Source organism: Dryobates pubescens, chromosome 24 (assembly GCF_014839835.1).
Source record: "Dryobates pubescens isolate bDryPub1 chromosome 24, bDryPub1.pri, whole genome shotgun sequence".
Classification (NCBI taxonomy): domain Eukaryota; kingdom Metazoa; phylum Chordata; class Aves; order Piciformes; family Picidae; genus Dryobates; species Dryobates pubescens.
In genome coordinates this window covers 6,319,443-6,344,956 of record NC_071635.1, presented here as the reverse complement: position 1 = coordinate 6,344,956, position 25,514 = coordinate 6,319,443, and the positions used below count along the sequence as shown (strand labels likewise).

General features: G+C 39.2%; 2 protein-coding genes across 4 annotated transcripts in view; both read left to right on the top strand.

Annotated features, from left to right (window-relative positions):
- TRPC3 (transient receptor potential cation channel subfamily C member 3) overlaps positions 1–7,199 on the top strand; it is a 61,302-nt gene extending 54,103 nt beyond the window's left edge. For all 3 annotated transcript variants that reach the window (XM_054172669.1, XM_054172670.1, XM_054172668.1), the window contains exons 8-12: positions 803–998; positions 2,639–2,848; positions 4,429–4,512; positions 4,952–5,027; positions 6,835–7,199. In XM_054172669.1, coding sequence (XP_054028644.1) covers positions 803–998; positions 2,639–2,848; positions 4,429–4,512; positions 4,952–5,027; positions 6,835–6,977 — 709 coding nt within the window. In that variant the 3' untranslated portion in view covers positions 6,978–7,199. The remainder of the gene's footprint in view (positions 1–802; positions 999–2,638; positions 2,849–4,428; positions 4,513–4,951; positions 5,028–6,834) is intronic.
- Positions 7,200–8,132: 933 nt separating this feature from the next.
- Positions 8,133–24,578, top strand: BBS7 (Bardet-Biedl syndrome 7). Its single transcript, XM_054172581.1, has 19 exons — positions 8,133–8,199; positions 8,597–8,662; positions 9,439–9,501; positions 9,861–10,036; positions 10,251–10,437; positions 11,099–11,171; positions 12,562–12,678; positions 13,396–13,526; positions 14,254–14,338; positions 15,922–16,024; positions 16,589–16,781; positions 17,884–17,958; positions 18,983–19,048; positions 20,396–20,535; positions 21,511–21,675; positions 22,409–22,518; positions 22,630–22,733; positions 23,636–23,759; positions 24,416–24,578. Exons 1-19 carry the CDS (start codon positions 8,164–8,166, stop codon positions 24,550–24,552), a joined length of 2,151 nt encoding a protein of 716 aa, XP_054028556.1. The 5' UTR covers positions 8,133–8,163; the 3' UTR covers positions 24,553–24,578.
- The last annotated feature ends 936 nt before the right edge of the window (positions 24,579–25,514 follow it).

The window sequence follows — 25,514 nt, the reverse complement described above, 5'->3', positions numbered from 1 at the left end:
CTTTATCAGGCAGACTTGTGGACAATCAATGGCAAGAAAATATTAATGACGCCTTCCAAATGCCATTTACCTGAAGCAGCCATTAGAATTGTCATTTTTAAATGGGTTCTGGGAACTCTAGCTGATACACAGATTTAGCCTAGAAGTCAATAATAGGCCTCCAAATAATTTTCATTTGAAGACTTGAAGAGCTTTCTGGCAGTGTTGTTCCTCAGGCATCATTTGTGGGATGAAGATGAGCATAGAGGCTGTGGGTCCTGGTCCTAGCGTCTTAAGGGTATCTAGGTGCCTGTCCCCTGCTGAAATGTCTGATTTTTACTGATTTCAACAAGTCTTGAGCAAATCCCATGACATCTGTCAATTTTGTTGCTGAACCTGCTGCCAGCCACTTCTGAGTGCTCCTTTCCTAATGGAATGGTCAGAAGCTCTGGCAAGGGGTGCAGCAGCTCTCTTCCCATCGGCTCCATGTTTACGTTATTAGGAAAGGGAGGGTCTGCCCCTGCAGAGTTAGACTGGAAAGTAATGAGATGAGACTATGCTTCATCTCAAAACCTGGCAGTGGAATACCTTTCTAATTCCTAGGCTGTTGGTTTGAAAGTATTCTTTGAGAAATTGAACAGACTGTGAAACACATTTTCATTTGTTATTTTGATCAGTGCTCTACAAACCCAGGTCATGGACTTGATTTTTTTTTTTAATCATTTACTGTAAGCACAACTTCTTTATTTATATCTGTAGGTAGTAATAATGCCTTCCTCTTTGTGTTTGGTTTTTTGATTTTATTTTTTTTTTTTACCTACAGAGTGGAAGAAAGTTTCAAGACCTTATTTTGGTCAATATTTGGCTTGTCTGAAGTAACCTCTGTTGTCCTGAAATATGATCATAAGTTCATAGAGAACATTGGTTATGTTCTTTATGGCATATACAACGTAACAATGGTGGTAGTTCTTCTCAACATGCTGATTGCTATGATCAACAGTTCCTATCAAGAAATTGAGGTGGGCTCTCTTCCAAGTTGTTCTCTTTTGTTGTGTTGCAAAAAGGGTAGAATTATTAGGAATTACTTCACTGAGTGTGTCTTGATATGTGAAAGTCCAGTGAAGAGACTACCTCAGTAAAGGAGACTGCAAAAAATGTCATGTTCCTAGGACTAACTGTATCCAAATCAGCAGCTGATAAGGATATGAACAAGTAGTTCATGCTACAAATGTGTCTAAGGAAATGTGATCGATCTGGAAATCTTAAAATCTAAAGTAATATTCAGATGAAGACTGCTGTGAAATAGAAAAGAGACACTGGGAGTAACATTTTGGACATGGGTGGTCCATTCTCATTTTCCTTAGGATGCTTATTGCATGCTTTCTTAATGCACTTCAGTTTTTAACAAATCATCATGATATGAATTAAATATAAAATGAAGGAAATCCAATCCTCAAACCTTTTAGCTAAATATGTAGGATTTAGACACACAGAGCAGTGATACATGGACATATTTTATTACCTTTCGATGTCTCTGTACATGGAGTATGGTACAGGTGCTTATCTTCAAGATTATTCTGACTGAGTAACATTTGGCAGTGCTTTCATGCTTTATAATTTATGCTTCTTTCCACTTTAGGTGCAATCTTAAAACTTGGTTGTAGGTTTGCTGAGCTTTGCCATATGCCCTGCAAATGCAGTGGCAGCATTTCTCCAAATCTGCCAAATGGCTCAGTTGAAGGAAGACCTGAATTTCACCCCAAGTTATTGGCTGCATTCCTTATTAGAAAAGACATATTTATTTAAATTTCATTCTGATGACAAAGTATCTTAATTGTTACAGATAATTACTTAGAGTATTTTAAAAAAATCAGAAAAGTTAGAGAAGATAATTGGGTTTTAAAACTAAATCTAAGTTGCTGAAATGAAAGTGAAAATACATGTATAGTGCCAGCTTACCAGACCATGATATTCAAAGAGTAAAAAAATTATCCAAAACAGAGTAATTTCCAGTATTTTCAGTGACTTCTAAGAAATGCTAAGAAATTCAGCAGGAGAAAAGTTGTTTTAATAAATAAACTTTTCACCTTTCAAATAAACTATGTCTGGCCTTGAAATACTGCCATAAGAATGTATGAAGACGAAATTAGTTTTCCAGGTTTTAACACAATTTCCTCATGACAACAATGTTTTGTATTTTCTGTTCTCTGTCATAAATGAGTTACTTTGCATGGTTATGCAAAAGATGTGAATGCTACCATTTTAAACCGTGGCTTCCTGGAAGCTAACACTTCATCACTTGTGTGAATGTGACCACTTTAATGAGAAAACCAAGACTTTAACCCCCACCCAAAAGTTCCACTTCAGCAAGGAGTTTGTATGTTGACTTTCCCTCAGTGCAAGAATAACACTTGTTTAAATGTCTTGCATATTTTAACTGAGTATTGTCAATGAGATGTCATGAAGAGGCAACTGAAATTTAGTTAAAATACACTTGATAAAGTGGTTGTGTTTTTGAAGTACTACTGGGAGCCTTACTACTGAGCAAGTAACCTTTTGTGTAAATCCAGAAAGGGTCAGTATTTAAAAGAAGTTATATTTGGAAGAAATTTGCATTTCATAGAAACAAAGCATGCACTGTTTTTGTGTCTTAACACAGGATGACAGTGATGTAGAGTGGAAATTTGCTCGTTCTAAACTTTGGTTATCATATTTTGATGATGGGAAAACATTACCTCCACCATTCAGTCTTGTACCAAGCCCCAAATCTTTCTTCTATTTCATTATGAGGATCATTAACTTCTCTAAGTGCAGAAGAAGACGGCTGCAGAAAGACATTGAAATGGGAATGGGCAATTCCAAATCTAGGGTAGGTATTGAGATCTTTTCATTGCAGTGAAAAATTGTGTGTTCCAGCATTCTGCTTTGCTTTAAGCTTTAGGTTATAACCTGTGCTTCTGGTGACAGTACAATAGTCAAACATTTATATTCATAGGTCTATATTTCAGACCTATCTCTAAATGTACCCCAGAAAGACCTATCAATTTATTAGGACAACAAGGTCCAGTGACTGGGAAAGCACAGTTAAACAAAAATAACTGAGCATTCAATGACAGAAATCATTCCCACAAGGAATGACCTAAAAGTTTAATAAAGATGCTTTCAGCTTCTGTTATAAAGATTTTTAGTGCTAAGTGGAGGGAAAGGAAAAAAAAGAGGGGTAGATGGATGGAATAAGGAGAGAAAATGTGTCACTAGGACAGGAGAAAGATAAAAGTGTGGTCAGCATGATATTCACTTCCTACTGTAAAGAGCTATATTCTCAGTCCTCAAAAGGAAAATAGGGGAAATTGAAATAATAATAGTATCATTTCCATTACATCCTAGATTTGGATCTCTAAATGGTCTTCACAAATATTAATGGAATGAAGTGTCACAGTGCTCCTGTGAGAATTCCTCATATTTTTCTAATGGCAAATTGGACCACAGACAGGTTGAAGAGGCATTTTTTTTGCAAGTTAGACTCAAGGCCCTGTGTATTACAAAGACTGAAAGGAACACCTTAAGGATAATTGATATTTGTTTTACTGTAAATTGTCAGAAATGTCAAGTCTAGTCTTTTCTCTGGAGCCTGGGACTTCTGAGCTGCTAGTGGTACTCAGTGTTCTGTAAAGAAAACATTTTTCTTCAGTTTCCTGCAGGCAGTGATAGTAGATACACCTTTGTAAAAAAATTAAATCAATTTATCTAGAAGCATTTTGGTACCTACTGATCACCTTGAGCCCTCTAGTACTCCAGGTGTCTGAGTGTCACTAGATCTCTCCAGTCATTGTACAAGATATGTTTTAATAAAACAAACAAGCAAACAAATAAAGAAAACTCAACACCCTAAGGTACACTTTTCTAACAAAACATTCAGTAACATTTACCTATCACAGAGCAGTACTTACTATCATACTTGGAGTGTAAGTCATTAAAGTACCAAAATTCAATTATTTGGGATCTGATGGGTTTGTGACCCTTGAGCAATGGAGAAATGACCATTTTTCTAAATGTATTACTCTTCCTGGTATGGTGCTTTGGAAAAACATTCTGAGCAGAAATGGGTTTGAGCATGCATTTGTAGTTAAAAGCATACTGAAGAGTGCAGATCCACAACAGCTCTGTTAAAGCCTGCTTGGAGAGTGTCTCCTTGCTGTGGCAAGTCTTAGTTCATTACTTACTACTTCCTCCTCTATGTGAGCACATTTGCTTTGAAGCTGTGCTGTGAACAGAGTGGCTAAAATGATCGGTGTTTAAAAAACCCAACCTGACAAATAAAGCAATCTCAGCTTCTTTTGAAAATAGTGTTCTGATATAGTGACTGTGGTGACTCTTGGATGCCTCCAAGAAAAAAATGGAGCTGTGTGATTCCATAATATAGTTTAATTTTGTCTTATTTCTTCCTAGTTAAATCTTTTCACTCAGTCGAACTCCCGAGTTTTCGAATCACACAGTTTTAACAGCATTCTCAATCAGCCGACGCGCTATCAGGTAAGTCCACAGGGTGGTCACTGTATTAAGTAACAGAACTGTGTGAAGGCACTAGCAGAATTTTGTTTCAAGTACATTTTGCCCTCACCAGACACAGAAAACTTCCTGTAGAACTCCAACTCAGGATGCTTCTGGGAAAAAAGACAGTTGTTGTAACAAAGTAGACCTATTCTGAAGCCGCTTAAAGACTAAATTGGGTGTCTTGAGACATTTTCCTGTTGGGGTGGTCTATAAATAAAAGGTAATTGGATGAGAGATCATTTATTGCTATGATGAATCTCATCATGCCACCAAAAAAAGGCCATATGAGGGAACTACTTGATCTGGGCCTCTTCATTCTTTCACTTAAACAGATCTGAGAGAGATAGTTAAGAAAGAAAAGTGAATAGTGTTTAATTATATATGCTCACCTGATTATATAACTGTTTTAATCTGGCAGCAAATAATGAAAAGACTGATAAAACGTTATGTTCTGAAAGCACAAGTGGACAAAGAAAATGATGAAGTAAATGAAGGTAAGAAAGAGACTGCATTTGCAATATTCAGAGATAATTTTTGCCACGTTATATTAGGAATCGGTATTATGGTGGTGAATGGAGGTTTCAGGTAAAAAGAGGATGTATTTCTAATTCAAATGCATTGAACTCAGATAGGTAGTACTTGGAAGTACACCTGTGACAACAAAAGTGAGCAAGTAGAATCAAGTGGAGAAATATGGGGTCTGTTTTACAGGTGGAAAACAAGAGCACAGATGTGATGCACAGTTAGAGATGAAATTTGTAATGAAGCCACTATTCACAGTTGCAGAGTCTTAGTCATAGTGGCAGAAGATTTTTCTCTTTTTTGTTCACCCTAACACAATTTATCACTTTATACCATGAACTACTTGTATTGCCTTCCTTCATAAAGCTCTGTGGAATATTCATCCATGAAGTTGCACATCATTAAACAAAGCTGCACAGTTAGCTGCGTGGTGAGGAAACTGACAACTGTAACCCCTGTTCTCTTGTGCAGCCAGAGGTTTTTTTGAGAAATTATGGATCTGACCATGGTGTGTCTGGTGACAGTGCAGAACTTCCCTTGGTAGCAGTGAGGAGCACATGCTCCTGACTCAGTCTTTGGAATGAGACTAAGACAAATGCTGTCCTCCTTTATCCAAGCTTCCAGCAATGAAACACAGGCCAAGAAGAAAACTGTAGAGCTCTGGGCAGATTCACGAACAAAATAAGAGGAGTGAGTGCAAGATGGGGCATATTTACACTCTAGCAAAAAGATTACTAGGCAATAGAATTATGTCCCTTCCAGAGCTGGCTCTGCTCTCAAATGCAACAACCCATCTGTGGTTTTGTTCCCCATATGCTGGAGGTGTAACTGTCAGAGATCAGTCAGTAAGAGATCTGTATGCCTACCACCAGAAAAACATAACCTGCTTAGCATAAGTAGTTTTGGTCTGGGCTAGTTTAGCTGGTTTTGATGCACCAGAAAGGCTTACCCAAGTTATAAGTAGAAAACTTCTGCATTCTTAAGTGCTGCAGCTGTCTTAAATGTAAGTCTAGAGATTTTTTCCTGTTTGTATCACCAGAGAGTTTAGTTGTTCTTTCATAGTCTTTTATTTCATAGGTGAGAAATCGTTTCCTGTGGTGGATGCTGTGTAAGAATTCACATACATCACATTTGCTGGAAAAATAGTACTCAAATATTTCTATAAAATTTCTGCTCTTAAATTTGACATCCCTTAATGGGAAACATGCTGTTGCTTGTTATGAGCCTGGCCTTGACAATTGTTTTCTTTTGAATGCTATTTTTGTACTTGTATCGAATTGCAACATTATTTTAAAGCAGATGACTTTTTCTAATTCAAAGGATATTGGTAAGGAAGAGGAGAGAGACTCAGAAGCTGTGAGTTTTGCTGCCAGCTCTGCCACACTTTTCCTGTGTGATCTTGGCACAACACTTCAGAAAAAAAATCTCTTTGCCTTTTCTCTCTAAAAGGGGGTTACTAATGTTTACCATCTGCTCAGCAGTGTTGCTGTGATTAATTCATTAACCTATGTAAAGCACTTTTTGACTCTTCGATGTTCTGTATTTGTGGAGCACAACATTAGACTTCAGTAGACTATTAAAATACCTTTGGTGCTATTTAGGGGTGGAGACACATCTCATTGAGAATGAAGAAGAGGTAAAGCCACCCTACCCTATCCCTGGTACCTGCTGTGATGAACATTTGGAGATAATAATCAGGAGTATGCACTGATGTGACTTAGTGGTGTTGAATTAATGTCAGACTTTGCTAACAAGTATTCCTTTCAATCATGAACACAGGTGAATTAAAGGAGATCAAGCAGGATATCTCCAGTCTTCGCTACGAACTCTTGGAGGATAAGTCCCAAGCAACAGAAGAGTTGGCCATTTTGATACATAAACTCAGTGAGAAACTAAATCCGAACATGTTGAGATGTGAATGAGTCGACAAAGGAACCACAGCTTTGACTACAGCACAACTATTTATTGGCAATAATATTTCAGTATCTTATACTTGAAAAATGTATTGTAGATTTTTAGCACTAAATAACCTTATGTACAGCTTCTCTGGAATTTAGTCTTAGGAAATTTTATTAACTCACCACAAAAAGATTGTGCTCTCTTCATTTAATTGTCTAAAAGCAAGAACTATCTTTTTTTTTTCTTTCTTTTTTTTTTTTTTGCATTTATGCATTAAAATGGTATCATGGTCTGAGTTGCTGATATGTTAACAGGTTTATGAGTGCATCTTGAGAATCCTTTGCACTAAAGTAGCAAGAAAAAGAATTAAAATAACAGATAAAATATAGTCCTCTGTTCCTTGCAGCAACTGGGTATGACTGGGATTTTTCATAGTACCACACTGGAGCTGGGTGGAGGATTACTTGAGATCTTTGTTCTTTCTTAGGGAGCTAGTGCTGTGTTTTGAGATCTCTCGGTGTGATTACAAGCAATTAATGAAAATCAGGCAAGCGTGACTGTAACTGCAGCAGCACTGAGTGTTTCGTGTTTCTTAACTTGGCCTATTTCAATTTTTAATTTTTTTTTTAAACCCTGCATTGGCAGGCGAGGTGAACTCAGCCCCAAGCTGCTCTTCCTGTGGTAGAAATGATTTTTTTTTTTAAACCTCAGGCTCCGTGCAGGGCAGGTATTTTGTTACACTGTTCTAAACAATGCCTCCGATGCTTCATTGTTAAATAAAATATTCCTCCTTTACTCATGCCCCCTGGTGTCCTAGTGTTTGGCGCCACAGCCACGCTTACCCCGTGGGAGCTGGTAGCAGACCACCCAGCCCAGCCTGGGCACGCTGCCGTTCTCGGACTGCGCCGTTACCGAGCCTGAGCCGTGCCGCAGCACAGAGGCAGCTCAGGCTCTCCCGGGCATTAGGCCGGGGGCTGCGGGCGGCCAATGGCTCCCCCAGCGGCCTCAGAGGGCCCGCCCGCTCTAGGACGCTGTCCAATGGCAGCGCGCGCCTGGCCGTGCCCCGCTCCCTCCCCGTCAGGCCTAGCAAATAGGAAGCCGGCGGCGGGCGATGCCGCTTGCCCGCGGAGGTTACCTCGGTAACGGGAGCTGTGTGGGAGACCGGACAGCGGCCTCGGCCCCGGCCCGGATCCGCTTCCTGCTGCCGCAATGGAGCTGAGCCTGGCCCGCGTGGACTACCTGCAGGTGGGCCGGGTTCCGTGCCGCACCGCCGAGCTTTTACCTCAGGGGAGCGGGCCGGACCGGCGGCGAGCGGCCTGGGCTAGTGGGAGCGGCCGGGCGCCGCGGGGCTGTGAGGGGGAGCTGTCTTGGCAGCCTTGCGAGCGGCGGCGGTGCCGGCGGGGAGGGTCTTGGTGCTTTCGGCGGCGGGTGAAGCGCTTCCCGGTGGCACCGGGGCCGGTCAAGCTTCTCGCTTCGTTCCCCGCGGCCGGCGGGTGCGCGCGGCTCCAGAACCGCCTCAGTAGGGCCAGGACACTTCCCGGGAAGTATTCCGTCGCGCCTCCCCTCAGCCTTGGCTCCCCGATGCCTGGGGTTGGGCTGCGGCGCCGGAACGTGCCCGGCTCACGAGTGTGTCTTCCCACAGGTGGGAGTGACAGCGCAGAAGACGATGAGGCTTCTTCCAGCCTCGGGGCGAAAGGCGACGCAGAAGGTGGTGGTTTCTGGGGGCTCCGGCCGAGTCACTTTGTGGCTGAGGACTGTATTGTGATGATAACGTCATTAATCAGCTCTTCAGTTTCTTTAGTTAGCACCTCAGAGGGAAAAAGCTTTGGAACCAAAGTCTTGAACTTTATTGGGAAACTTTTGGAAAAAATAGAAAATAAATCTCTAACGATGGTTTTAAAACTAAAAGTATTGTCGAAACCACAAAGATTGGATGTTTATCAATTTCTGGTTTGCTGATGCTTAATATGGACCATCTGCCCTGTTGGGACAGGCTGAGAGAGTTGACTTTGTTCAGCCTGGAGAAGAGAAAGCTCCAAGAGACCTTAGAGCATCCTTCCACTATTTAAAGGGGCTCTGTAAGAAGGCTGGACTTAGAATAAGGGCTTGTGGTGACAGAACAAGAGGTAATGGCTTTAAAGTGAAAGAGGATAGATTTAGATTAGATATTTGGAAGAAATTTTTTACAATGAGGATAGTTAAACATTGGCACATGTTGCTCAGAGAAGAGGTAGAAGATCTATGGAAACATTCAAGACCAGGTTGGACATGGCTCTGAGCAACCTGATCTAGTTGAAGATGTTTCTGCTCAGTGCAGGGGAATTGGACTAGATTATCTTTGAGGTCCCTTTCAGCTACATAGATTAAGTGCTGCAGAATTTAAAGTCCTTAAATACAGGAAAATATAAATAATACAGCAGAAGTGTTGTTTTGAAATTGTCTGTGCATGTAACAAAAAAATAACAAAGTGTTGTACTTTTGAAGGTGGTTGTTGGTGATCAGGACGGAGTTGTTACGTGTTTTGGCATAAAAAAGGGGGAAGCTGTGGTAAGAGGAAATGCTTCATTTACAACTTCATTTTTAAAATACTCTCCCTAATGAACTTTGAAAGTCTGTTTGAGATGGGGAAGAAGATACTTGTGGATGGTGTTTAGCTAGCTGTGATGTTGGGTTGAATACCACCGAAATAATAAACTGTAAATGTGTTATAGCTTTTTGTATGTATTGACTTTAGAAAAATGCTTGATTGCACTGTGATTCTGAAATGTACAGGTTATTTTTGTTTGCTTTTAATCCATAGTGATTTGGCTTTGCCAGAAATTGTAAAGTAAATGTATTCTCCTTTATGTTAAAAGATTATCTGAACTATGACAGTGTGCTGATCAAAATTCCTCTTTTATTTACAGCCGGTGTTCAAGACACTGCCGGGCAAAAAAATTACAAGATTGGAACTGGGAGGAGCTCTTAATACACCACAAGAGAAAATTTTTGTGGCTACAGGATCAGAAGTTAGAGGTTTCACAAAAAGAGGGAAGCAGTTTCTTACATTCGAAACTAACCTTACTGAAAGCATCAAGGCAATGTATGTGTGAGGTTCTGCATTTTGTCATAGCCATAGCAGATTGTTAGTTCATCAGTTGATGAAAAAATTTTTTACCATGTTGTGTCCTTGTGTACTTAAGTACACTTAAGTACTTTGGTTCTGCAAGTGCTACTGCATGAATCTGGTGGGGCTAAAAGGTTATCACTGCAGCTATCTTGGAAAAGTGCTGCAGGAAGTGTTTTCTCTTTCTCAGGCATATTTCAGGAGCAGATCTCTTTCTCTGTGCAAGTTACATCTATAACCATTACTGTGACTGCAAAGACCAGCACTACTACCTATCAGGAGATAAAATCAATGATGTTCTCTGCCTTCCTGTGGATAAAGTGAACTGCATTACACCAGTCCTTGCATGCCAGGATAGAGTCCTCAGAGTTTTACAGGTTAAAATACTTGCTTGTTTGTTTTGTATATTGAGGCCACAGAATTGGTCTGACTCTTAAAGAAATCAGCCTGTCAGTGTGGCTTAAATACCATAAGGATAAGCATATTCTATCTTACTTGGTGGTTACTGTCTGTAATGCTGGTACATTAATTTTTAAAGAAAAATCATTATAAACCTGAAAAATGAGTTTTAATACAACCACCACAAACAGGCTTTGGAATTCATGGGTGGATGTAGATAACAAATTGGTCCCTTTGAACCAGTAAGGGAATTAAATATGTAGGTCTTTCTCAGTTTGGAAATTCTTGCCCTCACAAATTGCTGTTGCAACAAGTCTGAGCACTGTTAAGTGGTGTAACAGATTTATTTTCCTGACAAATATACAGGTTTCTTTTTAATAATAACTCATTTCAAGAGTCCTATATTTTAGTTATATAAACTTCACCCTGTTTTGGCTTACAAGTGGTTCTCCTGTAGGTAGTAGGAGTTTGTATGAGTGAAGCATATCCTTTATTGTTATTATTCATAATAATTTTGTCCTTATGCTTGTGGGGGTTTGGTTTGTGGTTGGTATTTTGGAGGTGTTTGGGGGGGGGTTGTTTGTGTTTGTTTTTAAAAACCCCAAACAACTCATTCAAGATAGTTCTCTTTGTCTTCAGGGATCTGATTTACTGTATGAAGTAGAAGTTCCTGGACCGCCTACTGTTCTTGCACTAAACAATGGAAATGGGGGTAACAAGACTTTCAATATACACATAACTAAATGTTGGTTTAGTGTATTATTAAAATGTATTGCTTGTATTTGTTAATGACATTGTGTCTTGACTTTTAAGCTACTGTTAAAAATGCTGCATCAAACTGACTATGCAGAGTCATTTCTTCGATAAAAACGAATATATCTACAGGCATATGACTGGCTTAGACGGTTCTAAATTATATTCACATTTAATTGGAAGGCTCAGTTAGATACGAGGTGGTCTCACTGTGTAACTACATGTGGGGCCTTTGGGGGCCATGTCAAAGTTCTGGGTTTGGGTTTCTTTTGCACATGGATTTGTATAACTAGAATTTCTAGCTGCGTCTCTCCATGGATGGATGAGAATATTACACAGAATCACCAAGGTTGGAAGAGACCTCAAAGATCATCAAGTCCAACCTGTCACCACAGACCTCATGACTAAACCATGGCACCAAGTGCCACATCCAGTCCCCTCTTGAACACCTCCAGGGATGGTGACTCCACCACCTCCCTGGGCAGCACATTCCAATAGCTAACAACTCTCTCTGTGAAAAACTTTTTCCTCACCTCGAGCCTAAACTTCCTCTGGCTCAGCTTGAGACTGTGTCCTCTTGTTCTGGTGCTGGTTGCCTGGGAGAAGAGACCAACCCCCTCCTGGCTAAAACCACCCTTCAGGTAGTTGTAGACATTAATAAGGTCTCCCCTGAGCTTTCTCTTCTGCAGGCTAAACAATCCCAGCTCCCTCAGCCTCTCCTCACAGGGCTTGTGCTCGAGGCCTCTTTACCAGCCTCAATGCCCTTCTCTGGACACATTCGAGTATTGAGTAAAGCTCACATAAACTAAGACTGTGGAAAGATCAATCCTAAAATAGTTTGATCATCCCTCCTGCTAATCTGTTGCAACCTAACAGAAATCGCTTTAGTGTGTTGATCTGATGCTTAATTTAGTTTCAGTTAGGTTGTGTGACAGCAGCATTCAGAGCTGATTTGGAAAAGCAGTTCTTATGTGCTTAAGTCTTGGGCACAACATTCACAATTGTTTGCGTATTCTGACTCAGTCTCTTTGTTTCTCTTCTCTAAAGACAATTTCATAGCCTATCTTTGCTGAAATTTCAGATACTGGATTTTAGGTAGAACTCCAATGCAGGGGAACACTAATACAGAGAAAAGTGATAGCCATAAAGAAATTGTTAGAGCAGGTCTCCTGGTGAGGTGTTTCATGTACTTGTTTTTTAATTTCAAAGCCTGACAGTTCTGTTGCACAACACTAACATTGGGATTGTCTTTATCCCTCAGGATGTAGAGGGTGACTACACAATACTTTCAAATCTTTTAAATTGGTGTGCTTGGCTTTAGTGATCCTAAATTCAGTTTATGTGTTCAGGTGATTCTGGAGAGGAAGTTGTGTATGGAACTTCTGATGGTAAACTGGGACTTATCCAGATTACTGATGCAAAGCCTATACCTAAGTGGGAGATTGGAAATGAAAAAAAGAGAGGAGGTAGGTGTCTCAGTTGTTTACTCTTTAGCTCTCCAGCATATCTGAGGCTTTATTGTAATATAATAATCAGAAAAGCTTACTCATAGTTACTTTGGAGCCATATTGTAATTAACTCAGTGTATGATGTTAATATATTGAGTAAGCTCTCTTTCATTCTTTTGATTTTCTTATAAGCAGCTCTAATCAGTTTGCCTTGCTTTGCTCATATTATTTTCAGTACTTTGGGATACTTTTATTTGTACAGTGTTTTTAAAGTAGCATTTGTAAAGCAGTGTTGATTCACGTGTGATTACTTGAAGTAAGTCCTTCACTCTGTCACCTTACCCAGAATTCCCAATAGTCCATTTACCAGTAGATTTAAGTCAACTATAGGAAACAGAGAGTGCTTGCTGCTTTAGCTGGCACAGTTACAGTAGTGTGGACAGACAGTTTGGGGAGGGAGGGTTAAACCCCTCAGAAGCTTGCTACAAGGAGTCTCTGTTGAGTACTTTCCACGGAGGGAACTGTCTGGTTTAGAGTTGTTTGCTGTAAAACCCACTGGGCAATCGTGACCCTCAGGCAGAGGTGAGAGACTTCAGCCCTCTGCTGGACTCATCCTGAAATACCATTAATAGAACCTCGAAAGCTGACCAAGAATTTCTTTCTATGTCACTGAATGCAGCCTGTGGCATACATGAATAAAGATGAAGTAAACAGCTTTGTGTTCTTTTGCATTAGGTATCTTATGTATTGATAGTTTTGACATTATGGGAGATGGAGTTAAAGAATTGCTTGTTGGAAGAGATGATGGAATGCTAGAAATCTATAACTTTGAGAGTGCAGATGACCCTGCCCTTCGATATGATTATGTAAGCCCATGTTCATTGTACTCTTGTTTGCTGGGAGAAATGAATGTTTTATTTTTGAAGAGCAGTATTTCAAAACTTAAAAGTGTTTATAAGATCATTACCCCTAAATGTGGGTTTATTTTTAATTTGATGAGCTCTAATGTTGACAATATGAACTTTGAAGCAGTGCTCTTATATTTAAGTACAAGAAAGTAAAAGTGGAGCAACAATTAAAACAGTGTAGTGGATATGTCGAAGTTCTGACTGTTGGCTACTGAAGTTTCTCCTCAGTAAAACCTCATACAGTGCTTCTCTCAGTGAAAAGGCAACCCCATGTTGTGTGCACTCTCTTTTACATGTCAAATAATAAATGCAAGATGTCAGGCTTTTACCTTCAGTTATGAATTGTTTAAAGGAGTAGATTTGATCCACAGTGATTATTGCAGCCTTCCCTCAGATTGGGAATTCCTGTTGCAAAAATACTGTCCATCAGTGCCTTGTTTTAAATTGACTTTTAATGTCTTTGTTATGCAGACTAGAGTAAGCATGCATCTAAAACACCCTGATTTAGCTGAGATAGTCATCAGCTAGCTTAGTCTTTTGTAGATCTAGGTTTTGCGGGTCTCTGTAGGTATTTTATGATGCAGATAAAAGGAGCAGCACAAGACTTAAAACCTCCCCAGAACCTCTCAAATTTCTAAAATGAGCACAATGATATTTCCCTTTGCTTGAATGTTTTTATTTGAAGGCCTTATCAGAGAGCATTGCATCAGTCCAGGGTGGCTGTGTTGGAAAAGATGGGTATGATGAAATTTTAGCATCCACATACTCAGGTAAGCTTCGTATCACTGACTTGATAAGTGTCTTATATTGTGATGTGGTAAAAATGAAGCAGGCTGACATGTTAGTGCATCTCACATCTCTTGTTGATTGGAACTGGGATGATGTTTTATGGAAAAGGTCACTTCTAATTTAATATTTATACTTCAAATAATGTGTTCTATACTTAAACTGTGGTTTTAATTTTAAGATACTCACAATGTGTTCTGCTTTGTAACACCACAGCTGATTTGTCTCTGGTGTAGACTGCTGCCTGATGAAAGCATTAATATGTCCAAGGGGACTATTTATCATGGTTTTTTAATTACATATATTGATTCTCAACTTTTATGTCATCTCCTTTCTTTTCGGTTCCACAGGGCTTTGAATGGTATTGATTTTGCTTTTAACAGAAAATAAAACTTCATTGTGTGAGGTGTTGCAGCAGCCCCTCGGTAGGATTCGAGCTGTGGGCCTGTCCCTCACGAGGCCGCGGTAAACGTGCTGCATACGGCAACTGCTGAGGGCTAAAACATTGCTAATTCGCTGTGTTCGGCCTACTGAAACCTGTTGTATTCAGAATCATCTGATTCAATTCTCAGTCAGTCATTGAGAAGTAATGGTGCTCAAGTGCCTCTTTTAAGCAGTCTTTGAATGACTTTAAAAGACTCTTCTAGCTCATCTCACATGAATTGTTTTGTTACAACAGGCTGCAACAGTACTGTGGGCCAAGTCTTGTAAAGATCCATGAATCATAAAAGAAAGAAAAAAGCACAAGCCCATGTGCACCTGTGGATTTTCAAAGATGATCTCTGGCAGGATGTGCAGTAGACTGAGTTGGGGAAATTTTGGCACATGAGGAAAAGTGGTGCTTAGAGCAGTAAAAGCTACGTTTGAAGGCTGGCAGCATAGGACTGTGGTGGATTTTTTTAAGTTCATGGTCCTTTACTGGGCTTTGTTGGTACTTGAAATGGATAGTGAAGGAATGTGAAAGATGGACAGGTCAGCTTTTATGGTCTGTTTTTTAATAATGCTGTCTTACTTGTTTGTATGCATTAGATGAGGTAGCTAGAGCAGTAAACCCCCATTCAAACCTCTGTATAGACAAGATACAATCAATGAGTATTTACTTTCATAACTAGATGCAATTAAGGAAACAAAAAGATTATTTCCTCTTTATTATTTTTCACTTCAACTGGCAGCATTCAATCTGAAAGCACAGTGTGCAGCAGAGAGTTTTCTATAAACCCATGGCACAGCTTTGTTTTGTATTCAGCTATAATGCTGCCAATTATTCAAGGTTTTGTTTGACATGGGAGAAAATTGAAGTGCCCAGTTAAAAGCTGTTACAGAGGATTTGTTGCTCAAAATACTTAATGAAAAAGGATAAATAATGTTACCAATCTGTAAATTAAGAATGAAACTCCTAAAAAATCATGCTCAGTGTCTAGATTAATCCTCCAAAGAAAGGATTAAATTGAAGTCTTGATTCTCTCTACCCAATATCAGGAGCAAAGATTACTCCACTCATACAAAAGCTAAGTATAGACTTTTCTTTATAGCTTATAAAGAATATAAACTTCATATATTGGTTTAGGCTGGCTGACAGGACTGACTACAGAACCTGTCCATAGAGAAGGTGGATCAGGTGAAGAACTAAAATTAAGTCAAGAAATGCAGAGCAAGATTTCATCCTTAAGGTAATTGTACTAGGAAGAAATTTAAATAGAAGAATTGGAATGTTAAAAGCTGAAATATCACCTCTCCTTTCCATCTCACTGGATTTTCTGTGTCATTAATGTATCTAGAAGTAAAATCAAACCTTTTCAAAATAGAAATGAATAGCAGACTCATCTCAGTGTCTCTTTTTATCTTCCTTTCACGTGGTGATGTCGTGATGACTTCTTCCTCATATAAAATTCCCTCCTTCCATGCTGCTTTATAGCTTTTAAATGATGGGAGGAAGCTTGTGACTAGAATCTAATTCAGAATGCATAGTACTCTTGAAGAAAACAGGTGTCCTTTCCTGTGACTCCTAGAAATCTCTTTTGGCAAGGTAGTGAAATGTACATTTTTCATGTGACATAGTTTATATTTGATCTTTGCCATCATTGTGGAAGGAAAGTCACTAGTCTACTTCTGGTTGGAAAATTGTGGACAGAAGATAATCATGATTACCTTGCAATGATTCTAGGGTGGCTTGTGTAGTTTGTGGGTTTTGGTGGGGTTTTTTTCAGACATTCTATGTGGTTTCCTTTTTCTAGGAGTGAATTGGAACACTTACAGATGAAAGTACATCAGGAACGTGAAAAATACCAGCAGTCTTCTCAGTCCAACACTGCTGTTTTATCTGTACCTGCATTTAGTGTAAATGATAAATTTACATTAAATAAGGATGATGCCAGCTACAGCCTCATCTTGGAGGTGCAGACAGCTATAGACAATGTCCTGGTGCAGGTGAGTATGTTTTTTTTCCTTGTTGGCTCACTTGGTGTGGAAATAAAACATTCAGACACTTTCTGGTTTAAAAAGGTGAGGTATCTTAAATGTAAGGGATTTTAAATGTCTGACTAGTGCTAAGAGAGAATTGAAGTGACCAGCCTTGCAGTGTTGGAGTAAATGCTTGTTAGGGAACAAACACAACAAACTTGTGTTGAACAGAGCACACCACCAAAAGAGACCAAAATGCCTGCTGTACTAGCAGGTTTCTACATAACTTCAGGGTTAGCTTTTGTGTGTTCTCCCTTATTTCAGCAGCAGTTATCAGTTGTAGGATTTTCTTTTTCACCTTTTAATAGAAATCTTTTTTAGTAAGGATGTTACTGGAGCAGTGCTAAGCTACAGCTAATATGCAGCTTTATAGTATTGGCTGTTTCTGTAGCTAAGTGAGGAATAAAGAAATTATTTGATCTAGTCCTGAATTTAATATAGCCTTCAGAAATTATACTTTTTCTTCAAAGATATGTAAAGCAGTAGCTGGTATTCTCTGCTCTGAGAAAACAGTAAAACTTATTTTAAAATATTGGTTTAGGTGGTATGTTGTTTATTTATCAACATTTCTTGACATGTTAGTGAAGTTCTAAAGCAGTACCCTTTGCAATACTCTTTAACCGCATTTTTAAACCAGTGTTAGATTTAATTCCAGTGGAGACACCTCTAGATAATAAGTAAAAGGATCAGTAATCTTGTAATCTGATCCTTGGTTTCCTGAATGAATACTGTAATCCCCTATTAAAACAAGGAAACACTTCAGTTGTTAATACACTCCATGTAGATGAATGAAATACACTTTCATGTCTGAAATGCAGTTACATAGCTTATACTGAAGTTGCTGTAAGGCAGCAACACAAGTTCAGGATTCCATGAGAGAATAAGAGAAACATCATCATGTTACTCTGAGATTAAGTAGTAAACTGTGTCTGTTAGGCTTTTACCTCTCGGATGTAGCAATCACTGCCTCTCCTTTACTAAAATAATTGATGACAGTTAGAAAATAAATGCACTAGAAGCTATTCAGGAACTTAAGCTCTTTTTTTTTCCTTCCTCTCATGTTCTGCAGAGTGATGTCCCAGTAGACTTGCTGGATGTGGATAAAAATTCTGCTGTTGTCAGTTTTAGCAGCTGTGATTCTGAGGTAAGGGAAAGAAAAGAGGTGATATTTATAGAGATCACATGATGGAAGCTCTTAATACTATATATTAAAACCAGAGTTTGGATTTTTATATTTGTACTTTTAAATGTATTCATTTGGTCATTTTGGAGAGCTCATCTTCATTAGAGATACTGCAGAATTATGAGGTAGTGACAAGGCCTGACATAAGGCAAAGCTAAAAATGTGCAAAAGGCTCCAGGGGTGACAGCTCTCTTGCTTTTTCTTGCCTGACCAGGAATGTGAAAGGCACATTCAGCATTGCTCTCTTCTGGGTTTTACCAGTACCAAGTGTATTTACTTCAGACTAATTTAGGTGAGGAACATATTTCTTACTTTAGAACATGAAGATTCTGCTGTGTGGGAATTCATATGTTTAAGTGCATTTTTAAAGGTAATAATTATTAAATTAAATATTTATGGAATTACTAATGGTGCTTAGGGCCAGAGGGGAAATCCAGAACTACTTCAGCATTATGAAAATCTTCTGTGAATTCTTTTTCCCTCTAACAGTTCTCTGAGTATTTTAAGAACTCAATTTGCACAGGATTGTTCTACCCTGGAGCTTTCAGAAATCGATTTTTTATCTTAAGATTCTTGTCATTCATGAGGATTAATTTGGCTTTTTCTTGGTGTGTTTTCTTACTGATGTTTAGATTGTGGATATTGGATGAACATTGCAGATGCATGGGGCAGGCTGACAGATGCATTCTTCAGACAAAAAATAGATATCTAACTTTTATGGTGGTATGAAAAAGTGTAAGAGGCTTCAGTTGATTGCTTCTTATATAGAGAATTATTTTTTTCCTTTAATTCTACCATCATTAACATTAATTGGAATACTCAGGGGAACCAAACATCACCTTTTTGTGTTTAACTTTTTAAAAATAGCTGTACATAAATAGAAAACATTTGACTGTACACGTCTGCAGTTACAGCAGAGCAATAGTAAGACTTGGTGAATCCAGACATGTTTTGCCTTATTTTTCTGAATTTTTGCTGTTTGCAGCCAAATAGCAACTTTCTTCTTGCCACTTACCGATGCCAAGCAAATACTACAAGACTGGAACTTAAGGTAAAATGCTTCCATATGTTTTCCATAGTAAATTAATGGTTATGTAGATGTCTGCTTAGCAACAGAGAGATCTGTGGCTGCACAGACTGCTTAGTAAGTGAATGATCAATCCAGTTTCTACTGCTGCTTGTTTCCTGAGAACCTTCTAATGTGGGGCTTGTGCTCCTTTATATGTGTCTGTTGGATTTCTAAGGCTTACAGGAAAGCCTGGAGTCCTTCTTGTGTGTCTCTAAGATTAAAGCAGTGGGAAAATCACAGTGAAAATACTTGATTTTGGAGACAGGGTGTGGAACTTGAAGTGCAGGGAGGCATGAGAAGGAAAGCTCTAGCACTCTTTGTCCTTTGAAGTGTTTGAAGGAAGTTACACTGGGAAGTAACCAGGGAATAGAGTCTGGATTTAAGTTTTAAAGAAGCAGCAAATTCAGGCATGCTGTGGTTATACAGGCAATACATTTTTTGAGTCTTGGTGATTTGATTTCCAAAGAGAGCTCTTGAGTTACTTACTTTTTATAAAATCATTGCAGTGTTTTTCTTCCTGCACAACTCTGCTTTTGGGGTTCTGAGATTTTATAAAATAGGGGACATGACATAATCAAGTTATGAAGCAAATCTGCACTTGGAACTCAGGAAATGCAGTCTGCTCTTTTGTTTGTATAAAGCGTTTTCAGCAGCTCTTCTGCCTACTTCCATTGATACGTTGGTGCTATAGGTGGGACACTGCTGTTTCTCATCAGTTCTGTGTGAGTGGTAAAGTTCTTAGCACAGTCAGTAACTGATCTCAGCACAGAAGTGGCTGATGCATTCTGAGGCCTTGGAGGTGTGGGGAACACATGCTTGAATGTGTCTGCATCCTACTTGTTGGGTGTTCTAAGGCTTGAACTTAAATCTGGCCTCTTACTTTTCCAAAACTAGCTCTGGAAGAATTTTGTTACAAAGAGGTTTTGAAATTAATTTGACTCTGTTAAGTTCTTTGATCTATTCTTTGCTGCCAGCTGCTGCAGAATGTATTTTCTCCATAATGAAAAATGTAAGTAGATGAGGCTACTGAAGAATTTGAAGCAAGCTACAGACTTTTTATTCTAACTGATCAGAAAGTAAGTTAGTAAGTTTCCTAATATTTCACTTGTCTAATGCAGCAGGACTTCATCAGGGAACTACTTAATCTAGTTTTAAAACATTCTTGATCTGCTCTATTAATAGTGGTCCTATCAAGTAAATAGACTCCTCTAAATAGTCTACATATTCCTGAAGTACTACAGTCTGTCTTTGCCATCTTTTAATATCTGCCAATTTTTTTCAAATAATCATAAATTTAATCTTTTCCCTTTTCTGCTTTGATCTCTGCAGGTTCGATCGATTGAAGGGCAGTATGGGACCCTTCAGGCATATGTAACTCCAAGAATTCAACCCAAAACCTGCCAAGTTCATCAATACCAAATTAAACCACTTTCTCTTCATCAGAGAACTCATTCTATCGATCAGGACAGGTATTTGCAAAGAAAAAATCTATGCTTTTTTCTCTTGAAAAATCAACACAATGTAGTTGAAACAATGTTTAATCTGTAAACTTAAGCATGTCATTCCTAACCCGTAACCTACCATTCTGAGCTGGTAGTTCCATTTTGTGGATTTTCTGACAGAAGAGATGGATTTTATGGGTTCCTGCTTTCCTTGCCATTCTTCATCTTTGTTTTCAGATTATTTTTCATTTTACTGACATGGGTCATACTGTGGCCCCATGTGTTATTAGAGCTGAGGGTGTGGTAGAAAGGAAACTCTCCTGTGTTGGCAACCACAGTCTTTTCACTTTCAGCCTCATTCTCCCCTCCACCCGTTTAATGTAATTCTTTCCCATAGCTAATTTGGCTGTAAAGTTGAGCCAAGACTTCTTTGGTTCCTTACCTGTCTGTTAGCATTTTAGGCAATTTCTACGTGATTTTTTCCCCAGTCTCAATTAACATCTTGCTTTGCCACCAAAGTGTTGCTTGCTTCAAAATAAAGCTGAAAGATTGAGGAAATGATACCAATTGCTTTTACTTAATGTGCAAATTATGCCTTGTTCTTGATGTAAATGTTATGTTTGTGGTTACAACATGTCAAACTGCTGAGGCTCTTAGTCATGTTTGCTGTGTTGTCAGTTATTTACCTTTGTCATAAGTTTCACGTTTAACAACTTGAAATGGGCTATGTCAAAAACTTCCAACTCATTTCTTATCCAGTTCTGACATGCCTGCCAGGAGATAAAACCTGAATGTATGCAAAGCTTTTTGTCTTGAAATGCAGAGAGGTAGCTGTAGTCTGCAGTATGCAGTATGTGACCACTAAGCAAGATACCTGACTTTTTACAGGGTGTTGACTAAAAGGAGACCAGTGCTAAACTTTTCATGTGGATAACCAATGTACTGGCAAGGACTCTCCCTCACAACTATTAACTGTTTGTTTCTAATCTCCTGATGTCATAGACCCATGAATACACTGATGCTCAAAGGCCAGTTCAGTTTTGCTGAAATTCATTCCTGGGTTGTCTTTTGCCTGCCTGAAGTCCCTGAAAAGACTCCAGCTGGAGAGAGTGTCACCTTCTATTTTCAGAACACCTTCCTGGGTACACAGCTTGAAAGTACATACAGGTAAAATACAGTGACTAAAGCTCAGTGTGACTATGCTGGGGGGTTTGGGTGTTTTTCATTCTTGATCAGTCTGCAAGCACCATTTCACACACATGCTTCATGCTCACCTTTCCACCCTCAGCCCCATCAAAACTCCCATTAAAGAGAACTGGAATCTTCTTTAAAAGGATTGTCAGGCATTACCAGGGGTGAGCACTGTCCCTCAGTGATGCAGTCTGGACCCTGAATAGGGTTTTTCTTGAAGATGGTCCAAAACCCAAAATTGCCAGGGAGGAAAAGCTTGCTATATTTTTAAGATTTTTTTCTTGCTTTTAGAAATAAAGAACAGCTGTAATAAAAAAGCTAATTAATATTGTGCAATGCCTGTTGTTTTCTAACTTCCCTTTTTTTTAATTGAGGAGCAGAAATAACTTAGAAAGCATTTAATGCTCATGCAAACAAAAATGTGATAAGCATTAAGCTCAAAATCTTCTTTTCCTGCAACTTAGATTAGGCAAATACTATTTCAGTGGTAAGATTTAATACTCTGTTCTCATATTAATTAGTTATATAACTTTCTGAAGGAAGATATGTGTCCATCTGAAATGGAACTGTAAAGTATGGAAAAATTAAGTGTTGTAATTATACAGATTCCAGCCTGTTCCCAGCTTACCATACATGTAGTCTGCTCCTAATGTAGAAAGTTGATAGGTGGTGGTAAGTTTGTTCATATAAAGCTTTTCTTCCTTTGTAGAAAAGGTGAGGGATGTTTCAAGTCTGACAACATTTCTACAATATCCATCCTAAAAGATGTGCTTTCTAAAGAGGCTACTAAAAGGAAGATCAATCTCAGCATATCATATGGTAAAAATTCCTTCTCTATTTTGCCTTCCTTGACTTCATTCTCTGTTCTTTCAGTGGAATACTTACTGCTCATTTCCTTCTTGTGATTTTATTTTTTTTACTTCCTGCTAGATGTAAATGAAGAATCTGTGAGGCACACTTTAAAGCTTATCCACCCTAAATTAGAGTATCAGCAGCTGTTGGCCAAGAAGGTTCACTTAATAGATGCTTTGAGAGTAAGTATCTGGACTTCTGTGGAGGAATGTTTATGGGTGATTATGTTGTCAGACAGGTCTGGGCTGTGCTGTGGTGCAGCTCTGGCAGTACTCAGAGCTGGAATATACAGGATTTTGAGAATCATATCTATGATTGCATCAAGAGAAGTATGGCCAGCAGGACAAGTGAGGTGATTCTTCCCCTTTGCTCTTTTGAGACCCCACTTCAAATACTGTGTCCAATTCTGGTGTCCCCATCATAAGAAGGACACAGAGCTCTTGGAGCGAGTCCAGAAGAGGGCCACAAAGATGATCCAAGAGCTGGGGCACCTCTTCTATGAGAATAGGCTGAGGGAACTGGGGTTGTTCAGCCTAGAGAAGAGCCTGTGGGGGCCTTATAGCTGCCTTCTAATACTTGAAGGGATCTTACAGGAGGCTGAAGAGGGACTTGTCCTATGGCTAGACACAATGAGAAAAAGGGGTAATGTTTGGAAGTTGAGGGAGAGTAGGGTTAGTCTGGATCTTAGGAAGAAGTTCTTCAGTATGGGGGTGGTGAGATGCTGCAATAGGCTGCCCAGGAAGGTTGTGGATGCCTACTCCCTGTGGGTGTTCAAGGCCAGGCTGGATGAGGCCTTGAGCAGCTGAGTCTAGTTGAGAGGCATCCCTACCCATGGCAGGGAGGTTGGAGTAGATGATCTTTAAGGTTTCTTCCATCCTGAGCCATTCCATGAAGTGGCAAGTAACAACTGGCATTTCTTTAGACCAGAAAATGAGTCATTTAGAAAATAACTCTTGCTAGTTTAGAAGGGGATTGTTTTGATCCTGAAGTACTTCCTCTTGTCAGATGCAAGCTTAATTTTCTCTTTACTTTTATGCTCTTATGACACTTAACTGCTGTTGTTACAATTTAAAATGTCTTTGAGGAATTACAAGTCCATGAGGGAAATGTGGATTTCTTGCTACCAAAATACCGCAGCATTTTGGAAGAAGCAGATCAGCTGCTTGAGGAATACAAGAGACAGCCTGCCCATCTGGAGAGACTTTATGGTTTGTTGATTAATTCAAGTTTTTATTTAAATGCAACTTCATGTCTAGAGAGCACACTGGACATGACTGAAATAGTTATGAAGTCAATATTAGCAAAAGAGATTTAACTTCTGAGTGGTTAAGTGTTACAGAACATAAGGAAAACAAAACAGACAAATATAACAACAATAAAATCCCAAACAAACAAAACCAACAACAACTACAACAAAAATCAACCAATCAAACCAAACCAGAAAAATGCACGTGGAGTGGGAAGAGAGACTCATAGAAGATGATCTAATTTACTGAAGAAAATTCTGTGACCCTCTCTAGTGGTCCCTGTACAGCTTTCAGCAGAGAGAATCTCTGCCAGACACCAGCTTCATACAGTGGAAGCAGAGCCCTCATTGTCCAGCTCTCTTTTTAGTGTTTCTGATGTGGCAATTCTAAGGCAGAAATACACACTTTGAAAAGAGGCTGAAATCTGGGCTGGCTTAACAGTGTTTTGGGGTTCTTTTAGAAGTAAATCATTGTTTAAAATACAAAGTTTAAAAAGAGTCTTGTCTCTACACCCAGCATCAAGTAGAACAGTTGGTACATAAATAAAGACTTAAAAATAGAGCTACCTCATAATGGAAACAAGGTCCATAATAAGTCCTGTTATTATACCTTTGCAGGTATGATCACAGATCTCTTCATAGACAAATTTAAATTTAAAGGCACCAATGTGAAAACCAAAGTTCCTCTTCTCCTGGAGATTCTGGATGGCTGTGATCAAGACGGACTAATTGCTTTCTTTGAAGCTGCAGCTTAACAAGGAGAAAGCAGAGTAACTTTTTTTTTTTTTTCCCCCAATCAAGGCAGTTCAATGTCAAGTCCAAAACAGGACAATACTTTTTTGTTGTACTGTCAGCTTTTTGAGTTTTATTCATCTTTATTACCATGCTTAATACTAGCAGTCAACTTCAGTTCATATAAACTATCATGTGCGTTAAGTGCTGTATGTTGAATGTTTCTGTGCACATAGTGCTCTTCACAACAAAAGAAAACTTAGAAGTGGATGTAAATACCAAATCCCCTCCTTGTAAAAATCTTTGCAGCACTGTTGCAGACTACATGCAGTACTCTGTTCTTCAGGGAGTAAGACTGTATGAAGAAACTGGTTTTCAGAGACTTAACCAGGTTTAGAAGAAATTAACACGTTCAACTATGCATATTTGCCTGCTGCACTGGGAAATCAGTACAGGAATCTCACCAGGCTTTCTCCACCTCATGTGTGCATAGAAAGGTGACAACTGTCTTAATTTTTAGCTACTTTCAAAGCTACAGTTAATTCTTGTTTAGAGAGTGGATGGTATTAAAATTCCTCCATCCTTCTCCCATGTGGCTGTTCTTCATTTCAAAGCTCCACCTTAGTTCTCCTTGCAACAAGTGTGAAAAGCAGGTTGAGGGAGGTGATTCTCCTCCTCCACTCTGCTCTGGCAAGACTCCACCTGGGGTGCTGTGTTAAGTTCTGGGACCCTCACCATAAGAAGGTCATGGGCCTGTTGGAACACGTCCAGAAGAGGCCACAAAAATGATCATCAGAGGAGTGGAGCACCTCTCTTGTGAAGAAAGGCTGATAGTTGGGGTTGTTTAGCCTGGGGTAGAGAAGGCTCCAGGGAGACTTTGCTGTAGTAACCTTTCAGTGCTGAAAAGGGCCTGTAAGAAATACAGGGACAGTCTTTTTAGCAGGGCCTATTGCAACAGGACAAGTGTAATGGTTTTAATCTAAGA

What these genes read in the sequence shown, in the direction of transcription:
- BBS7 (XM_054172581.1), top strand. Translation starts at nt 8,164, where the DNA reads ATGGAGCTGAGCCTGGCCCGCGTGGACTACCTGCAG. An exon ending in CCCGCGTGGACTACCTGCAG is followed by an intron (nt 8,200 to 8,596) that starts GTGGGCCGGGTT and finishes GTCTTCCCACAG; the next exon opens with GTGGGAGTGACAGCGCAGAA. An exon ending in TAGACAATGTCCTGGTGCAG is followed by an intron (nt 16,782 to 17,883) that starts GTGAGTATGTTT and finishes CATGTTCTGCAG; the next exon opens with AGTGATGTCCCAGTAGACTT.